This window comes from Somniosus microcephalus, unplaced genomic scaffold (assembly GCF_052327205.1).
Source record: "Somniosus microcephalus isolate GS21.2 unplaced genomic scaffold, FLI_Smic_1.0 unresolved_chr2, whole genome shotgun sequence".
In the NCBI taxonomy this organism is placed as follows: Eukaryota; Metazoa; Chordata; class Chondrichthyes; order Squaliformes; family Somniosidae; genus Somniosus; species Somniosus microcephalus.
In genome coordinates this window covers 89802009-89817406 of record NW_028225180.1, presented here as the reverse complement: position 1 = coordinate 89817406, position 15398 = coordinate 89802009, and the positions used below count along the sequence as shown (strand labels likewise).

At 57.6% G+C, this 15398-nt stretch overlaps 1 protein-coding gene across 1 annotated transcript; it reads right to left on the bottom strand.

The window, feature by feature from the left end:
* Positions 1-10588: 10588 nt before the first annotated feature.
* rnaseh2c (ribonuclease H2, subunit C) lies at positions 10589-14137 on the bottom strand. Its single transcript, XM_085976328.1, has 3 exons — positions 14005-14137; positions 12990-13109; positions 10589-10828 (listed from the first exon to the last, which is right to left on the bottom strand). Exons 1-3 carry the CDS (start codon positions 14113-14115, stop codon positions 10802-10804), a joined length of 258 nt encoding a protein of 85 aa, XP_085832454.1. The 5' UTR covers positions 14116-14137; the 3' UTR covers positions 10589-10801.
* Positions 14138-15398: the final 1261 nt, after the last annotated feature.

Sequence of the window (15398 nt, the reverse complement as noted above, 5' to 3'; positions counted from 1 at the left end):
CAATCTCCCCTCACGGTCCAATCTCCCCTCACGGTCCAATCTCCCCTCACGGTCCAATCTCTCCTCACGGTCCAATCTCTCCTCACGGTCCAATCTCCCCTCACGGTCCAATCTCCCCTCACGGTCCAATCTCTCCTCACGGTCCAATCTCCCCTCACGGTCCAATCTCCCCTCACGGTCCAATCTCCCCTCACGGTCCACTCTCCCCTCACGGTCCACTCTCCCCTCACGGTCCACTCTCCCCTCACGGTCCAATCTCTCCTCACGGTCCAATCTCTCCTCACGGTCCAATCTCTCCTCACGGTCCAATCTCCCCTCACGGTCCAATCTCCCCTCACGGTCCAATCTCCCCTCACGGTCCAATCTCCCCTCACGGTCCAATCTCCCCTCACGGTCCAATCTCCCCTCACGGTCCAATCTCCCCTCACGGTCCAATCTCTCCTCACGGTCCAATCTCCCCTCACGGTCCAATCTCCCCTCACGGTCCAATCTCTCCTCACGGTCCAATCTCTCCTCACGGTCCAATCTCCCCTCACGGTCCAATCTCCCCTCACGGTCCAATCTCCCCTCACGGTCCAATCTCCCCTCACGGTCCAATCTCCCCTCACGGTCCAATCTCTCCTCACGGTCCAATCTCTCCTCACGGTCCAATCTCTCCTCACGGTCCAATCTCCCCTCACGGTCCAATCTCCCCTCACGGTCCAATCTCCCCTCACGGTCCAATCTCTCTTCACGGTCCAATCTCTCCTCACGGTCCAATCTCTCCTCACGGTCCAATCTCCCCTCACGGTCCAATCTCTCCTCACGGTCCAATCTCTCCTCACGGTCCAATCTCTCCTCACGGTCCAATCTCTCCTCACGGTCCAATCTCTCCTCACGGTCCAATCTCCCCTCACGGTCCAATCTCCCCTCACGGTCCAATCTCCCCTCACGGTCCAATCTCCCCTCACGGTCCAATCCCTCCTCACGGTCCAATCCCTCCTCACGGTCCAATCCCTCCTCACGGTCCAATCCCTCCTCACGGTCCAATCCCTCCTCACGATCCAATCCCTCCTCAGTCCAGTTCCCCTCATGAGCTGCGTTTGTCCTCTCCGGGACGGAGGCACACTGGTCAGAAGGTTCCCTCCTTGGTCTGTGACATTAGTTGATCTGAGCTGCGACAACGGTCGGGGCTACAAGAGACCCTGGCTGCCTGGGTTAGAGAGGGGAAAGAAATCAGCGTTGATTCCCAGCTCTTGCACCATTGCCCGTGGTGACTGGACCTGCAGTGACCAGCAGGGAGAAGCAGTCTAGGCCACACTGACCTTTACAGGGTCATTTTTTAAAATTCCTTCTCGGTATGTGGGCGTCACTGGCAAGGCCAGCATTTATTGCCCATCCGTTGTTGCCCCTCGAGAAGGTGGTAGTGAGCCGCCTTCTTGAATCGCTGCAGTCCGTGTGGTGAAGGTACTCCCACAGTGCTGTTAGGGAGGGAGTTCCAGGATTTTGACCCAGCGACAATGAAGGATCGGGCGATATATTTCCAAGTCAGGATGGTGTGTGACTTGGAGGGGAACTTGGAGGTGGTGGTGTTCCCATGCGCCTGCTGCCCTTGTCCTTCTAGGTGGAAGAGGTCGCGGGTTTGGGAGGTGCTGCCGAAGAAGCCTTGGCGAGTTGCTGCAGTGCATCTTGTAGATGGTCCACACTGCAGCCACGGTGCGCCGGTGGTGGAGGGAGTGAATGTTATTTACCAGTGGTGAATGGCAGAGTGAGATTTAATTTCGACATTGCAAATGGCCGAGGTGAAGGTTGTAGCGTTGCCAGTCCGGTCCCGAGAGTGATGCAGACCTGGTTTTGACACTTCCCACGTGGCTCTGACTTGCAATAGGCGACGGTCCCCTTGCTGTTCCTGTTTGATACGAGTTGCAATGCTCGATTTCCAAACCTCTGTTCCTGTTGGTAAATTGGGAAGGGCCCTAACCCGTGACGTGTGGCTCCTTCATGTTCCCAGGTTACGAGCTCTCGAAGGTGGAGGGGAAAACAGGGACGCCGGAGAAGCCATTGTCCGACCTGGGCCTGCTCTCCTACCGCAGCTACTGGTCGCAGACCATCCTGGAGATTCTCATGGAGCTCAAGTCGGAGAACGGAGAGCGGCCGCAGATCACAATCAAGTAAGTTTGGAGTGGATCCCCCGAGGCTCAGTGGGTAGCAATCACTCTCCCTCTCTCTCTCTCTTGCCATGAGTCACAAGGTCGTGGATTTGAGCCCCCACTCCAGAAATTCGAGCCCCATAATCCAGGCCGACACTCCTTATGCCAGTACTGAGGGAGCGCCGCACTGTTGGAGGGGCAGGACTGAGGGAGCGCCGCACTGTCGGAGGGGCAGTACTGAGGGAGTGCCGCACTGTCGGAGTGCCGCACTGTCGGAGGGGCAGTACTGAGGGAGTGCCACACTGTCGGAGTGCCACACTGTCACAGGGGCAGTACTGAGGGAGCGCCGCACCGTCGGAGGGGCAGTACTGAGGGAGTGCCGCACTGTCGGAGGGGCAGTACTGAGGGAGTGCCGCACTGTCGGAGGTGCCGTCTTTCGGATGAGACGTTAAACCGAGGCCCCGTCTGCCCTCTGGTGGACGTTAAAGATCGTATGGCACTATTTCAAAGATGAGATGGGGAGTTCTCCCCGGTGTCCTGGGGCCAATATTTATCCCTCAACCAACATCACTAAAACAGATGATCTGGTCATTATCACATTGCTGTTTGTGGGAGCTTGCTGTGTACAAATTGGTTACTGCGTTTCCCACATTACAACAGTGACCACACTTCAAAAAAAGTATTTCGTTGGCTGTCGGGGGTCGGGAGGGGAAGTTGGCTGATGCAACTGGTTGCGGTGAGTTGGCCAATAGCTCTCCCCGCCCCGGGCAGGCAGGCAGCGCCCCCTGGGTTAGGGAGGAGGAAACCCAGCCAGGGTCTCCGTTCCTGATCACAGGAACAGGAGGAGGCCATTCAGCCCCTCGAGCCTGTTACACAGCAACAGGAGGAGGCCCATTCAGCCCCTCGAGCCTGTTACACAGGAACAGGAGGAGGCCATTCAGCCCCTCGAGCCTGTTACACAGGAACAGGAGGAGGCCCATTCAGCCCCTCGAGCCTGTTACACAGGAACAGGAGGAGGCCATTCAGCCCCTTGAGCCTGTTACACAGGAACAGGAGGAGGCCATTCAGCCCCTCGAGCCTGTTACACAGGAAGAGGAGGCCATTCAGCCCCTCGAGCCTGTTACACAGGAACAGGAGGAGGCCATTCAGCCCCTCGAGCCTGTTACATAGGAACAGGAGGAGGCCATTCAGCCCCTCGAGCCTGTTACACAGGAACAGGAGAGGGCCATTCAGCCCCTCGAGCCTGTTACACCATTCAATCGGATCGCGGATGATCTGTATCTTGACTCCATCCACCTGCCTTGGTTCCATAACCCTCAATACCCTGACCCAACAGAAATCGATCAATCTCAGTTTTGAGATTTCCAATTGACCCCCAGCCTCGACAGCCTTTTTGGGGAGAGAGTTCCAGATTTCCACCACCCTTTGTGTGAAGAAGTGCTTCCTGACATCACCCCTGAACGGCCTGGCTCTAATTTGAAGGTTCTGCCCCCTTGTTCTGGACTCCCCCCACCAGAGGAAATAGTTTCTCTCGATCGAATCCTTTAATCATCTCAAACACCTCGATCAGATCGCCCCTTAATCTTCTAAACTCCAGGGAATACAAGCCCAGTCTGTGCAACCTGTCCTCGGAATTTAACCCTTTTAGCCCCGGTATCGTTCTGGTGAATCTGCGCTGCCCCCCCTCCAAGACCAAGATATCCCTCCTAAGGTGCGGGGGGAGGTAATCGAGAGCAGCCCGACCCGTGCACCAGCGAGAGTCAGTGCCAGCAGGAGGGGAAGGGGAGGCGAAACTCTTCACCGAAACCTCACAGCTCATAGGGCGGGCAGCACTCAGCTGATGAACTTACGCTCGCAAACTCTAAAGCACTTTTTTTTTCTCCCCCCCTCTCGGCTCAGTGAGATCAGCGAATTAACCAGCATCAAGAAGGAGGACGTGATCTCCACCCTGCAGTACCTGAACCTGATAAACTACTATAAGGTAGGTGACCTAAGAAAACTACTAGGCACTTGGTCTAAACAAAGCTTTAATCAACTGTTTTACAACATGGAGGTCTAGTTGTGTCCTTCACTAGTTCCTGTTAAAGAATGTCCTGCGCAAGCTGGGCCAGTGCCCGAGTATTTATACTCTCCCTGGACAGCGCCACCCGCAGGCCGCTCAGTATTATTTCATAAGTCTTTCTTTCATGAATGACTGATTCATGTCAGTAGGCACCTGGGATGTATTTGAAAAGGGACAGTCTTCTCACCTGCCCTTCTGTGCCGCACTCCTCCCTCCAGCTGCCTGCCAGCGCTACGATCGCCATCGCCCACTCCTGCGGCCGGTTTGAGCGGTGCTGGCGGTCTCCCTCTTGGGCCCAGGAGCCCTGCAGCCTGGGGGAGCGAAAGCAAGGGGTTGCGTGGAGGGTACTGAGCCCCTCACACAGTGTAAGATTCGGATCACAGGTCACACACACATTACCCAAAGGGTCTTCGGAGTTGCAAGGCTCTTTTATTGAGCTACAGTTTTAAAGCACAATCTGATATTACATATGGTTTCAGTTGAGTATAATAGACATCTTCTCTCTTCTTAGGCAGTCCCTGGGAACCGAGGATGACTCGCTTCCACACTAACAATGAGTTCTCAGGTGACTGATGAGTCCAATGCGGGACCTACAGTCTCTGTCACAGGTGGGGCAGACGGTGGTTGAAGAGGCGGGTGGGTGGGGTGCTTGGGTTGACGGGCGCTCCTTGCGCTTGGCTTCCGCTTGCTCCCGGCGAAGAGACTCGAGGTGTTCGGTGCCTTCCCGGATGCTTCTCCTCCACTTTATGCGGTCTTGGGCCGGGGATTCCCAGGTGTCGGTGGGGATGTTACACTTTTTCATACACATACAACCCGTGACAGTAGAGCGCGATCTACGACTCCTGAAACGGAACGCCACGACCGGACGGGCGGTTGGTTAGATCTCTGATGGAGGTCTCGGGTCAGCGGGTCTCTGCAGCCAGTAACAGCGGTCACTTCTGTTGATTCGTCCCCCTGAGCTGTTGGAGGTGTTGGGCCTGAGCCAGCATTGATTTCCACCTCGCCCCTCGCTGTCTGACTTCCTCTCTCACTGGTCTATATTTATAGTTATTTCGGTGGCCTGGTGTCAATCGTTTGTTCCCCGTCCTATTGTCCAATTACAAGGGAGCGGCTACCTATGACGGCCCCCCTCCCAGCCTCATGATTTCATTGTCCTCCTTGCCTCTGTTCTAAAGGTCTTGTTGCCCTCTTTGTAGACAGCTTGTTTATCCTGCAACTCCTTGCTACATCCCGTATCAGCCCTAGTTATGCCCACTCGAAGGCCTGTTTTTGTGATCTAACCTCGTAATTCAGCTCTCGGTACAACTATTTCTCTGACCTGACTAGAATCTTTCTGTGTCATCAACTGCTGATCTAGGGAACCCGCAACAGACTGTTACTTCTTTCAGTCCACGATTTCTTGCAGCAGAGAGCAGGACAGGCCCAGGCTCCATCCCTGGCCCGTGCTGAGTTAGCTACCCATACCCAGGCTGGCAGGACAGGCTACAAGGAGCCGCAGTTCCCTTGGGTTTGGGCAGGGGGGACTCTCAGCCAGGGTTCCATCTCCTGATCCCTGCCCAGTAACCCCTGCTGGAAAGGGCGTTTGAGTATGTGGGACGATGGGATGAGGATTGGGTCCGCCCGGGCCTTGCTGACGCTCGCCGTCTCGGTTCAGTGAAGAACGCTCCCTCGGGAGGGGTATTGCAGGCCAGCAAGAGTCAGGTCACGAGGAGGGAAGTCCGAATGAGAGTAACGTCGTGAGTTAGAGCCCCCACTCCAGAGTCTCGACCCCCATAATCCAGGCCAACACTCCCAGTGCCAGTACTGAGGGAGCGCCGCACTGTCGGAGGGGCAGTACTGAGGAAGCGCCGCACTGTCGGAGGGGCAGTACTGAGGGAGCGCCGCACGGTCGGAGGGGCAGTACTGAGGGAGCGCCGCACGGTCAGAGGGGCAGTACTGAGGGAGCGCCGCACTGTCAGAAGGGCAGTACTGAGGGAGCGCCGCACTGTCAGAAGGGCAGTACTGAGGGAGCGCCGCACTGTCGGAGGGGCAGTACTGAGGGAGCGCCGCACTGTCGGAGGGGCAGTACTGAGGGAGCGCCGCACTGTCAGAGGGGCGGTACTGAGGGAGATGAGGGAGAGCCGCACTGTCGGAGGTGCAGTGCTGAGGGAGTGCCGCACTGTCGGAGGTGCCGTCTTTCGGATGAGACGTTAAACCGAGGCCCCGTCTGCCCTCTCAGGTGGGTGTAAAAGATCCCATGGCCACTATTGGAAGAAGAGCAGGGGGAGTTCTCCCCGGTGTCCTGGGGCGAATATTTATCCCTCAACCAACATCACTAAAACAGATGATCTGGTCATTATCACATTGCTGTTTGTGGGAGCTTGCTGTGCACAAATTGGCTGCCGCGTTTCCCACATTACAACAGTGACCACACTTCAAAAAAAAAAGTACTTCATTGGCTGTGAAGCACTTGGGCTGTCCTGAGGTGGTGAAATGGGGGAGTACTCTTTGTGTAGTGTTTGTGATGGAATGTGTCGGTGTGCTGGTTAAACCCCGCTGGTGTGATGTTTCAGGGTCAGTACATTCTCACGCTGTCGGAGGACATTGTCGAAGGGCACGAGAAGGCGATGATGAAGAGGCACCTGCGCATAGACTCCAAGTGCTTGCACTTTACACCCAAAGACTGGAGCAAGAGGGGCAAATGGTAACAGCGTGCGACCTGGGACTGTGCAGCGGCAGAGGGAGGGAGAAAGAAACTGGCAGCAGATCAGAGCGCAAGGGCCGAAAGGATGTACAGCATCACCGCCCGCCTCTCCCTCGCTCGCCCTTGTAACACCTGCTCCGCACACGCCGAACTTGCCCTGCTGTTTGTGACCCTCTGAGCTTTCAGTGAACGATCGTTCTCGCCCGTCCCCCTCTTTCCATGAGAAGGAACCAGTGCGAATGGACGCAAGGACACCTCCAGCATAGCTGGTGCTTCACCCCCGGTCTCCCCCTCCCCAGAGTCACGGCTGAACGGGGAGGCAGCCTGCAATATTCGGCTTTCCCCAGATGCTGGAAATGAATTGAATGGGTTTGGACACTCGCGTTGAACTCCGGCATTTCCTCCTCTCTCTCCCCCTCCCTCTCCCCCTCCTCTCTCCCTCCTCTCTCTCCGTCTCCCCCTCCTCTCTCTCTCTCTCCGTCTCCCCCTCCTCTCTCTCTCTCTCCGTCTCCCCCTCCTCTCTGTCTCCCCCCCTCCCCTCTCTCTCCCCCCCCTCCCCTCTCTCTCTCCCCCCCTCCTCTCTCTCTCCCCCTCCTCTCTGTCTCCTCCTCTCTCCCCCTCCCCTCTCTCTCTTCCCCCCCCCTCCTCTCTCTCTTCCCCCCCCCCCTCCTCTCTCTCTTCCCCCCCCCCCCCCTCTCTCTCTTCCCCCCCCCCCCCTCCTCTCGGCGCTGGAACCACGGTGCCTCGCTCGAATGGCTGTCGGGGGCATCGTGCATCTTCTACAGGATGTCACTGGACGGTGACCAGGGGTGGGGACCCTGGCTGGTTCATTTCTTCTGCCCCCCACCTTTCCTAGCCCAGAGGGGCCGATGTGAATCGCATCACCGGACTCCACTGGTTACTTCACTTTGCATTGTCGTGGGCGTCCAGAGCTGACGATCTGAGGCTACGGCCCGTGCATTGGTGGCGAGCGGGACCCTCTCTGCGTTCACAGAGAGCGCTGGATATCAAAGAGGCGTTGAGCCCCGGTACACACAGACTCGGGGAGCCCCACTCATGGGCGAAGACGGAGTGTTGATCAAACTTTGACCTAAGGAGCGTCCAGTCCCATGTGTCGACTGTTCTGCTCGCAAAGTGCTGACGGACCCCAGCGCCACACAGGCCAGCGTCAGGCGATTTCAGGAAGGGGGTCTCGGCAGGCAAACACTGCCCTCCGCGGGAAGGAGTGGGCCGAAGACTTTGAGACAAATTGAAATACATTGGATCCGGACTTCTTTTGGGAACAACCAGGACACTCAACCTATTTAAAGAACTTCAGACATTCAAATAAAGACCCCGTGCTGTACCTGCCCTGGGAGTGTTTGATGGGACAGTGTAGAGAGAGCTTTACTCTGTATCTAAACCGTGCTGTACCTGCCCTGGGAGTGTTTGATGGGACAGTGTAGAGGGAGCTTTACTCTGTATCTAACCCGTGCTGTGCTGTCCCTGCCCTGGGAGTGTTTGATGGGACAGTGTAGAGGGAGCTTTACTCTGTATCTAACCCGTGCTGTACCTGCCCTGGGAGTGTTTGATGGGACAGTGTAGAGGGAGCTTTACTCTGTATCTAACCCGTGCTGTACCTGCCCTGGGAGTGTTTGATGGGGACAGTGTAGAGGGAGCTTTACTCTGTATCTAACCCGTGCTGTACCTGCCCTGGGAGTGTTTGATGGGACAGTGTAGAGGGAGCTTTACTCTGTATCTAACCCGTGCTGTACCTGCCCTGGGAGTGTTTGATGGGACAGTGTAGAGGGAGCTTTACTCTGTATCTAACCCGTGCTGTACCTGCCCTGGGAGTGTTTGATGGGACAGTGTAGAGGGAGCTTTACTCTGTATCTAACCCGTGCTGTCCCTGCCCTGGGAGTGTTTGATGGGACAGTGTAGAGGGAGCTTTACTCTGTATCTAACCCGTGCTGTACATGCCCTGGGAGTGTTTGACGGGACAGTGTAGAGGGAGCTTTACTCTGTATCTAACCCGTGCTGTACCTGCCCTGGGAGTGTTTGATGGGACCGTGTAGAGGGAGCTTTACTCTGTATCTAACCCGTGCTAGGCCCAAATCAAGCAGGGATCCCCCCATCCTCTCTCCCTTCCCCCTCCAAATTGGGATGGCGCCCGAGTGGCAGGGTGTCTTTTGGTATGTCTGACTCATAATCACACCAGTGCGGGGGGCGGTAAACTGAGTACCCGCCGTCTGGTGTAAACTTTTAAAATACCAAGAATCGTATTTATATATTAAAGAAAACGTTTTAAGAAGTGACTGCTTCGCAATTGGAAATCTTGACAGGGAGTTGAGTCTCACTGGGGCCCGTGACCGCCCCTCGGTCCTACTCCGTCTGACTATCCAGGGCTCGTATGATGTCTGCTCCTGGGGGCCAGTGGAGGGGGGGCCCGGGCAGACACCGCCACCAACACACTTTACCTAATTGGCAGAATGTGTTTGAGCACTCGCTGGTGGGCGAGTTGCGGGCGGGAGCGAGACCACTCACACACGGGCACGTGTAGGCAAGCCCTGCCTGTCCGATTGGCCTCCCTGCCCCCCACTTCCCGGGCAGGCTCTTGGCAGTCCTCAGTGTGATGCCTGCTGCAGTCCTCAGTGTGATGCCTGCTGCAGTCGCATGTCCCCGTGCTGAGTACCTTTCCAGTTGTGTAAGTACTTTCAACACACCTGGAGCTTTCTGTGTAAATCCCATCCGTGTATCCGTGCCAGAGTCGGTGATTCCCTCGAGCTGTATAGGTTTTTTTTTTTGTAATCTGGACTGTAAAGAGTAAATATTAATGTATTATGCTTTGGCTTCCTTGCTCTGATTTTTATTGTAAGAAAGTGATGACTCTCCTAACCGATGGGACTGGTCGCACGGTGACCAGGCCTCCAATATGGGCCATTTCTTCGCGTGTGGATCCCAGACAGTGATTGGTTGCTGTTCAATGTCGGCCGGGGCTCAGTGAGTCTCATTCTCGCCTCAGTTCGAGCCGCACTGTCGGAGGGGCAGTACTGAGGGAGCGCCGCACTACTGAGGGAGCGCCGCACTGTCGGAGGGGCGGTACTGAGGGAGCGCCGCACTGTCGGAGGGGCGGTACCGAGGGAGCGCCGCACTGTCGGAGGGGCGGTACCGAGGGAGCGCCGCACAGTCGGAGGGGCGGTACCGAGGGAGCGCCGCACTGTCGGAGGGGCGGTACCGAGGGAGCGCCGCACTGTCGGAGGGGCGGTACCGAGGGAGCGCCGCACTGTCGGAGGGACGGTACCGAGGGAGCGCCGCACTGGCAGGGGGGGGGGGGGGGGGGGGGGGGGGGGGCGGTACCGAGGGAGCGCCGCACTGTCGGGGGGCGGTACCGAGGGAGAGCCGCACTGGCGGGGGGGGGGGCGGTACCGAGGGAGCGCCGCACTGTCGGAGGGGCGGTACCGAGGGAGCGCCGCACTGTCGGAGGGGCGGTACCGAGGGAGCGCCGCACTGTCGGAGGGGCGGTACCGAGGGAGCGCCGCACTGTCGGAGGTCCCGTCTTTCAGATGAGACGTTAAACCGAGGCCCCGTCTGCTCTCTCAGTTGGATGTAAAAGATCCCACGGCCACTATTAGAAGAAGACATGGGGAAGTTCTCCCCGGTTTGCACAGAGTCGTCCCTTTGAACCTGTGCCTAGAAACAGATGCAGGTTTTAACACCCAAATAATAAAGACGTGATAGAAAAAAACCTGTTTATTTCTGATTGAAGGGGACGCAGACAGCACAAGAGAGCTTCCGGAGCGACTTGAGTCTTGATGTCCGGTGAGCAGAACGAGGAAGATCTTGTATCTCCGCCCCAAGTTACTGGCTCTATCCCGGCCCCACAAAAAGCACTTGTAAGTGGCGGCTGGTGATGGGGTGCAGTGTCTCCCTCACCTCACTGCTGTCTGCTCACTGATCTTCCACCGGGGCGTGAAGCTGCAAAATACAATACAGCCCCCACCACTTGAAACAACACGTGTCAAACCCTCAGTCGCTTCTATCAACAAGTTGCAGTTACACAGCGACTAACGTAGTAAAACGTCCCCTTCACAGGAGCGTAAATCAGACAAAAATGTGAGACGAGATATTAGGGCAGGTGACCAAAAGCTTGGTCAAAGAGGTCGGTTTTAAGGAGCGTCTTAAAGGAGGAGAGGTGGAGAGGTTTAGGGAGGGAATTCCAGAGCTCGGGGCCCAGGGGCTGAAGGCACGGCCGTCAATGGTGGAGCGATGGAAATCGGGGGATGCGCAAGAGGCCAGATTTCTTTTTTTATTAAACTAATATACAGCGTTACACCGGCCCTCGCGCAGAGAGGGTAAATGGCGCTCACACGAACCCCGTCCGCAATACACGGTGGGGAACTAGTGGGGCAGGAAAAGGAGGGCCATTCGTAAACTGAAACTGCGACAATTAAACTCAATGGTCAGCAGACGGTGAGCAGCCACCTAGTGGCGCTGAGCGGGGACGGTACAGGTTCCAACGAACCGCGCCACGGGGGAAAGATCATCGCTCTCTTCACACTCCCAACACCGGGTAATTGCACCGTTCGGGGTGGGACTGAGCAGAAAAGGCCAAGGCTCCATCCCCGGCCTGTGCTGGGTTCGCTGGGCAGCAGGTTGGGGTCTACATTGGGCCTCTGGGATGGAGCGAGGGTGGCGGGGGGCGGGGGCGGGCTTGTCAGCCAAGGATCCAGCTGTTCAGTGACAGGAACAGGCCCATTACAGCCCCTCGAGCCTGTTACACAGGAACAGGAGGAGGCCATTCAGCCCCTCAAGCCTGTTACACAGGAACAAGAGGAGGCCATTCAGCTCCTCGAGCCTGTTACACAGGAACATGAGGAGGCCATTCAGCCCCTCAAGCCTGTTACACAGGAACAAGAGGAGGCCATTCAGCTCCTCGAGCCTGTTACACAGGAACATGAGGAGGCCATTCAGCCCCTCGAGTCTGTTACACAGGAACAGGAGGCGACCATTCAGCCCCCTTGAGCCTGTTACACAGGAACAGGAGGCCATTCAGCCCCTCGAGTCTGTTACACAGGAACAGGAGGCGGCCATTCAGCCCCCTTGAGCCTGTTACACAGGAACAGGAGGAGGCCATTCAGACTGTTCAGCCAGTCAATTAGATCGCGGCTGATCTGTATCTTAACTCCATTTACCCGCCTTGGTTCCGGAACCCTTAATACCCTCGCCCAACAAAAACCTATCAACCTCAGTTTTGAAATCTCCAATTGACCCCCAGCCTCACAGCTCTTTGGGGGCGAGAGTTCCAGATTTCCACCGCCCTTTGTGTGAAGAAGTGCTTCCTGACATCACCCCTGAACGGCCTGGCTCTAATTTGAAGGTTCTGCCCCCTTGTTCTGGACTCCCCCCACCAGAGGAAATAGTTTCTCTCTCTCGACCCGATCGAATCCTTTAATCATCTCAAACACCTCGATTAGATCACCCCTTAATCTTCTACACTATTGAGTAGACTGGGCCTATATTCTCTAGAGTTTAGAAGAATGAGAGGTGATCTCATTGAAACATACAAAATTGTTACAGGGCTTGACAGGGTAGATGCTGAGAGGCTGTTTCCCCCTGGCTGGGGAGTCTAGAACCAGGGGTCACAGTCTCAGGATAAGGGGTCGGCCATTCAGGACTGAGATGAGGAGGAATTTCTTCACTCAGAGGGCGGTGAATCTTTGGAATTCTCTGCCCCAGAGGGCTGTGGAGGCTCAGTCGTTGAGAATATTCAAGGCTGAGATCGATAGATTTTTGGACTCTGGGGGAATCGAGGGATATGGGGATCGGGCGGGAAAGTGGTGTGGAGGTCGATGATCAGCCGTGATCTCATTGAATGGCGGAGCAGGCTCGAGGGGCCGAATGGCTGATTCCTGCTCCGAGTTCTTATCTCGAGGGAATACAAGCCCAGTCTGTGCAACCTGCGCTCGTAATTTAACCCTTTTAGCCCCGGTATCGTTCTGGTGAATCTGCGCTGCCCCCCTCCAAGGCCGATATATCCTTCCCGAGGTGCGGGGCCCAGAACTGAACACAGTGACTCCAAGATGGGGGTCAGTGGAGCGGGAAAAGTTTAAAAGGGAGAGAAAATAAATATACTCACAGCTTCCGCGATCTGCGGCCAGGTCATCGCCATGACGACGCTGTCATCTGCTGTCGGAGGAGTCTCGAGGTTCCAGTACGTTAGCGAGGAAAAAGCCGATTTAATTCTCACCGTTCGGTCCTGCAATTTACAGCAAAGGTTTTCAGGTGTTGTCTAACGCCGCTTAGATTATTCTTAGTGTTTTTGGGACATTTGTTCCTCTATCCGTTCGTGGCTCACCCTCCTGCCCATCTTAGTTAACCTACCCATCGCCAAGGAACAGGTGCTTCTGCCCATCAACCTCCACAGGTGGGTAACACAATCTCTCTCGCCTGAGTTCGAGCCCCACTCCACAGACTCCAGCCCCATAATCCAGTCCGACACTCCCCGGTGTCAGTGCCGAGGGAGCGCCGCACTGTCGGAGGGGCGGTACCGAGGGAGCGCCGCACTGTCGGAGGGGCGGTACCGAGGGAGCGCCGCACTGTCGGAGGGGCGGTACCGAGGGAGCGCCGCACTGTCGGTGCCAAGGGAGCGCCGCACTGTCGGAGGGGCCGTCTTTTTAGATGAGACTTTAACCGAGGCCCCGTCTGCTCTCTCAGGTGGATATAAAAGATCCCACAGCCACTATTGGAAGAAGAACAGGGGAGTTCTCCCCAGTGTCCTGGCGTCAATATTTAGAGTTAGGAAGGAAGGAAGGGGGTGGGGGGGGTGCGGGGATCAGCCAGGGTTCCTGCTCCTGATCACCATCCAGTGAGTCCCCTTGAAAAGTGCGAGTAGACAGGATTTACAATACCTGCCAGGGTCAAATAGCCCGCCTCCACTCACACGTGACAAATGGTTCGCTGCAGTGAAGGAATGGAGGGCGCCAAACGCGTCGGAACCCCGTGCTCCAGCAAGAAACCGGGGTGGGGGAGGTGGAAATTAGTTGGGGAATAGGGGAGCACGAATCCCCTCGCACCACTAGGTGACGCCACCGCTCACTCAGCCGGCGCGCGCTGCACACGTCCCCACATCAGTAGGACGACTCCTCACTCACCTCCTCCTCCGAGCACGGCTTGTGGTCCTCCTTCAGAACGAGCCCGACGTATCCCGGAGGCACAGGGAGATCCTGACCTCGCAGGGCCCGGCCCCGATAGGACACCAGCATCTCTGAAAGAAATCAGCTGCTGTTAAGTGCTGGAACCACTTCCCCAAATCCTGCCCCCCTCCGCTCCCGAAGGCACCCAATCTTGCTGGTCCCTTGGAAGAGCCAATAGCGGTCAGGGTTCCTGCTCCTGATCAGTGTCTGCCATGACTCAGTGGGTAGCACACTCTCACCTCCGAGTCAGAAGGTCAAGGGTTAGAGTCCCACTCCAGAGACTCGAGCACCATAATCCAGACTGACACTCCCCGCTGCCACTACTGAGGGAGCGCCGCGCTGTCGCAGGGGCGGTACTGAGGGAGCGCCGCGCTGTCGCAGGGGCGGTACTGAGGGAGCGCCGCGCTGTCGCAGGGGCGGTACTGAGGGAGCGCCGCGCTGTCGCAGGGGCGGTACTGAGGGAGCGCCGCGCTGTCGCAGGGGCGGTACTGAGGGAGCGCCGCGCTGTCGCAGGGGCGGTACTGAGGGAGCGCCGCGCTGTCGCAGGGGCGGTACTGAGGGAGCGCCGCGCTGTCGCAGGGGCGGTACTGAGGGAGCGCCGCGCTGTCGCAGGGGCGGTACTGAGGGAGCGCCGCGCTGTCGCAGGGGCGGTACTGAGGGAGCGCCGCGCTGTCGCAGGGGCGGTACTGAGGGAGCGCCGCGCTGTCGCAGGGCGGTAGAGGAGCGCCTGAGGAGCGCCGCGCTGTCGCAGGGCGTACTGAGGGAGCGCCGCGCTGTCGCAGGGGCGGTACTGAGGAGCGCCGCGCTGTCGCAGGCGGTACTGAGGAGCGCCGCGCTGTCGCAGGGGCGGTACTGAGGGAGCGCCGCGCTGTCGCAGGGGCGGTACTGAGGGAGCGCCGCGCTGTCGCAGGGCGGTACTGAGGGAGCGCCGCGCTGTCGCAGGGCGGTACTGAGGGAGCGCCGCTGTCGCAGGGGGTACTGAGGGAGCGCCGCACTGTCGGAGGTCGTACTGAGGGAGGCCGCGCTGTCGCAGGGGCGGTACTGAGGGAGGCCGCGCTGTCGCAGGGCGGTACTGAGGGAGGGCCGCGCTGTCGAGGGCGGTACTGAGGGAGGCCGCGCTGTCGGAGGGGCGGTACTGAGGGAGGGCCGCGCTGTCGCAGGGGCGGTACTGAGGGAGCGCCGCGCTGTCGCAGGGGCGGTACTGAGGGAGCGCCGCGCTGTCGCAGGGGCGGTACTGAGGGAGCACCGCACTGTCGGAGGGGCCGTCTTTTTAGATGAGACTTTAACCGAGGCCCCGTCTGCTCTCTCAGGTGGATGTAAAAGATCCCACGGCCACTATTGGAAGAAGAGCA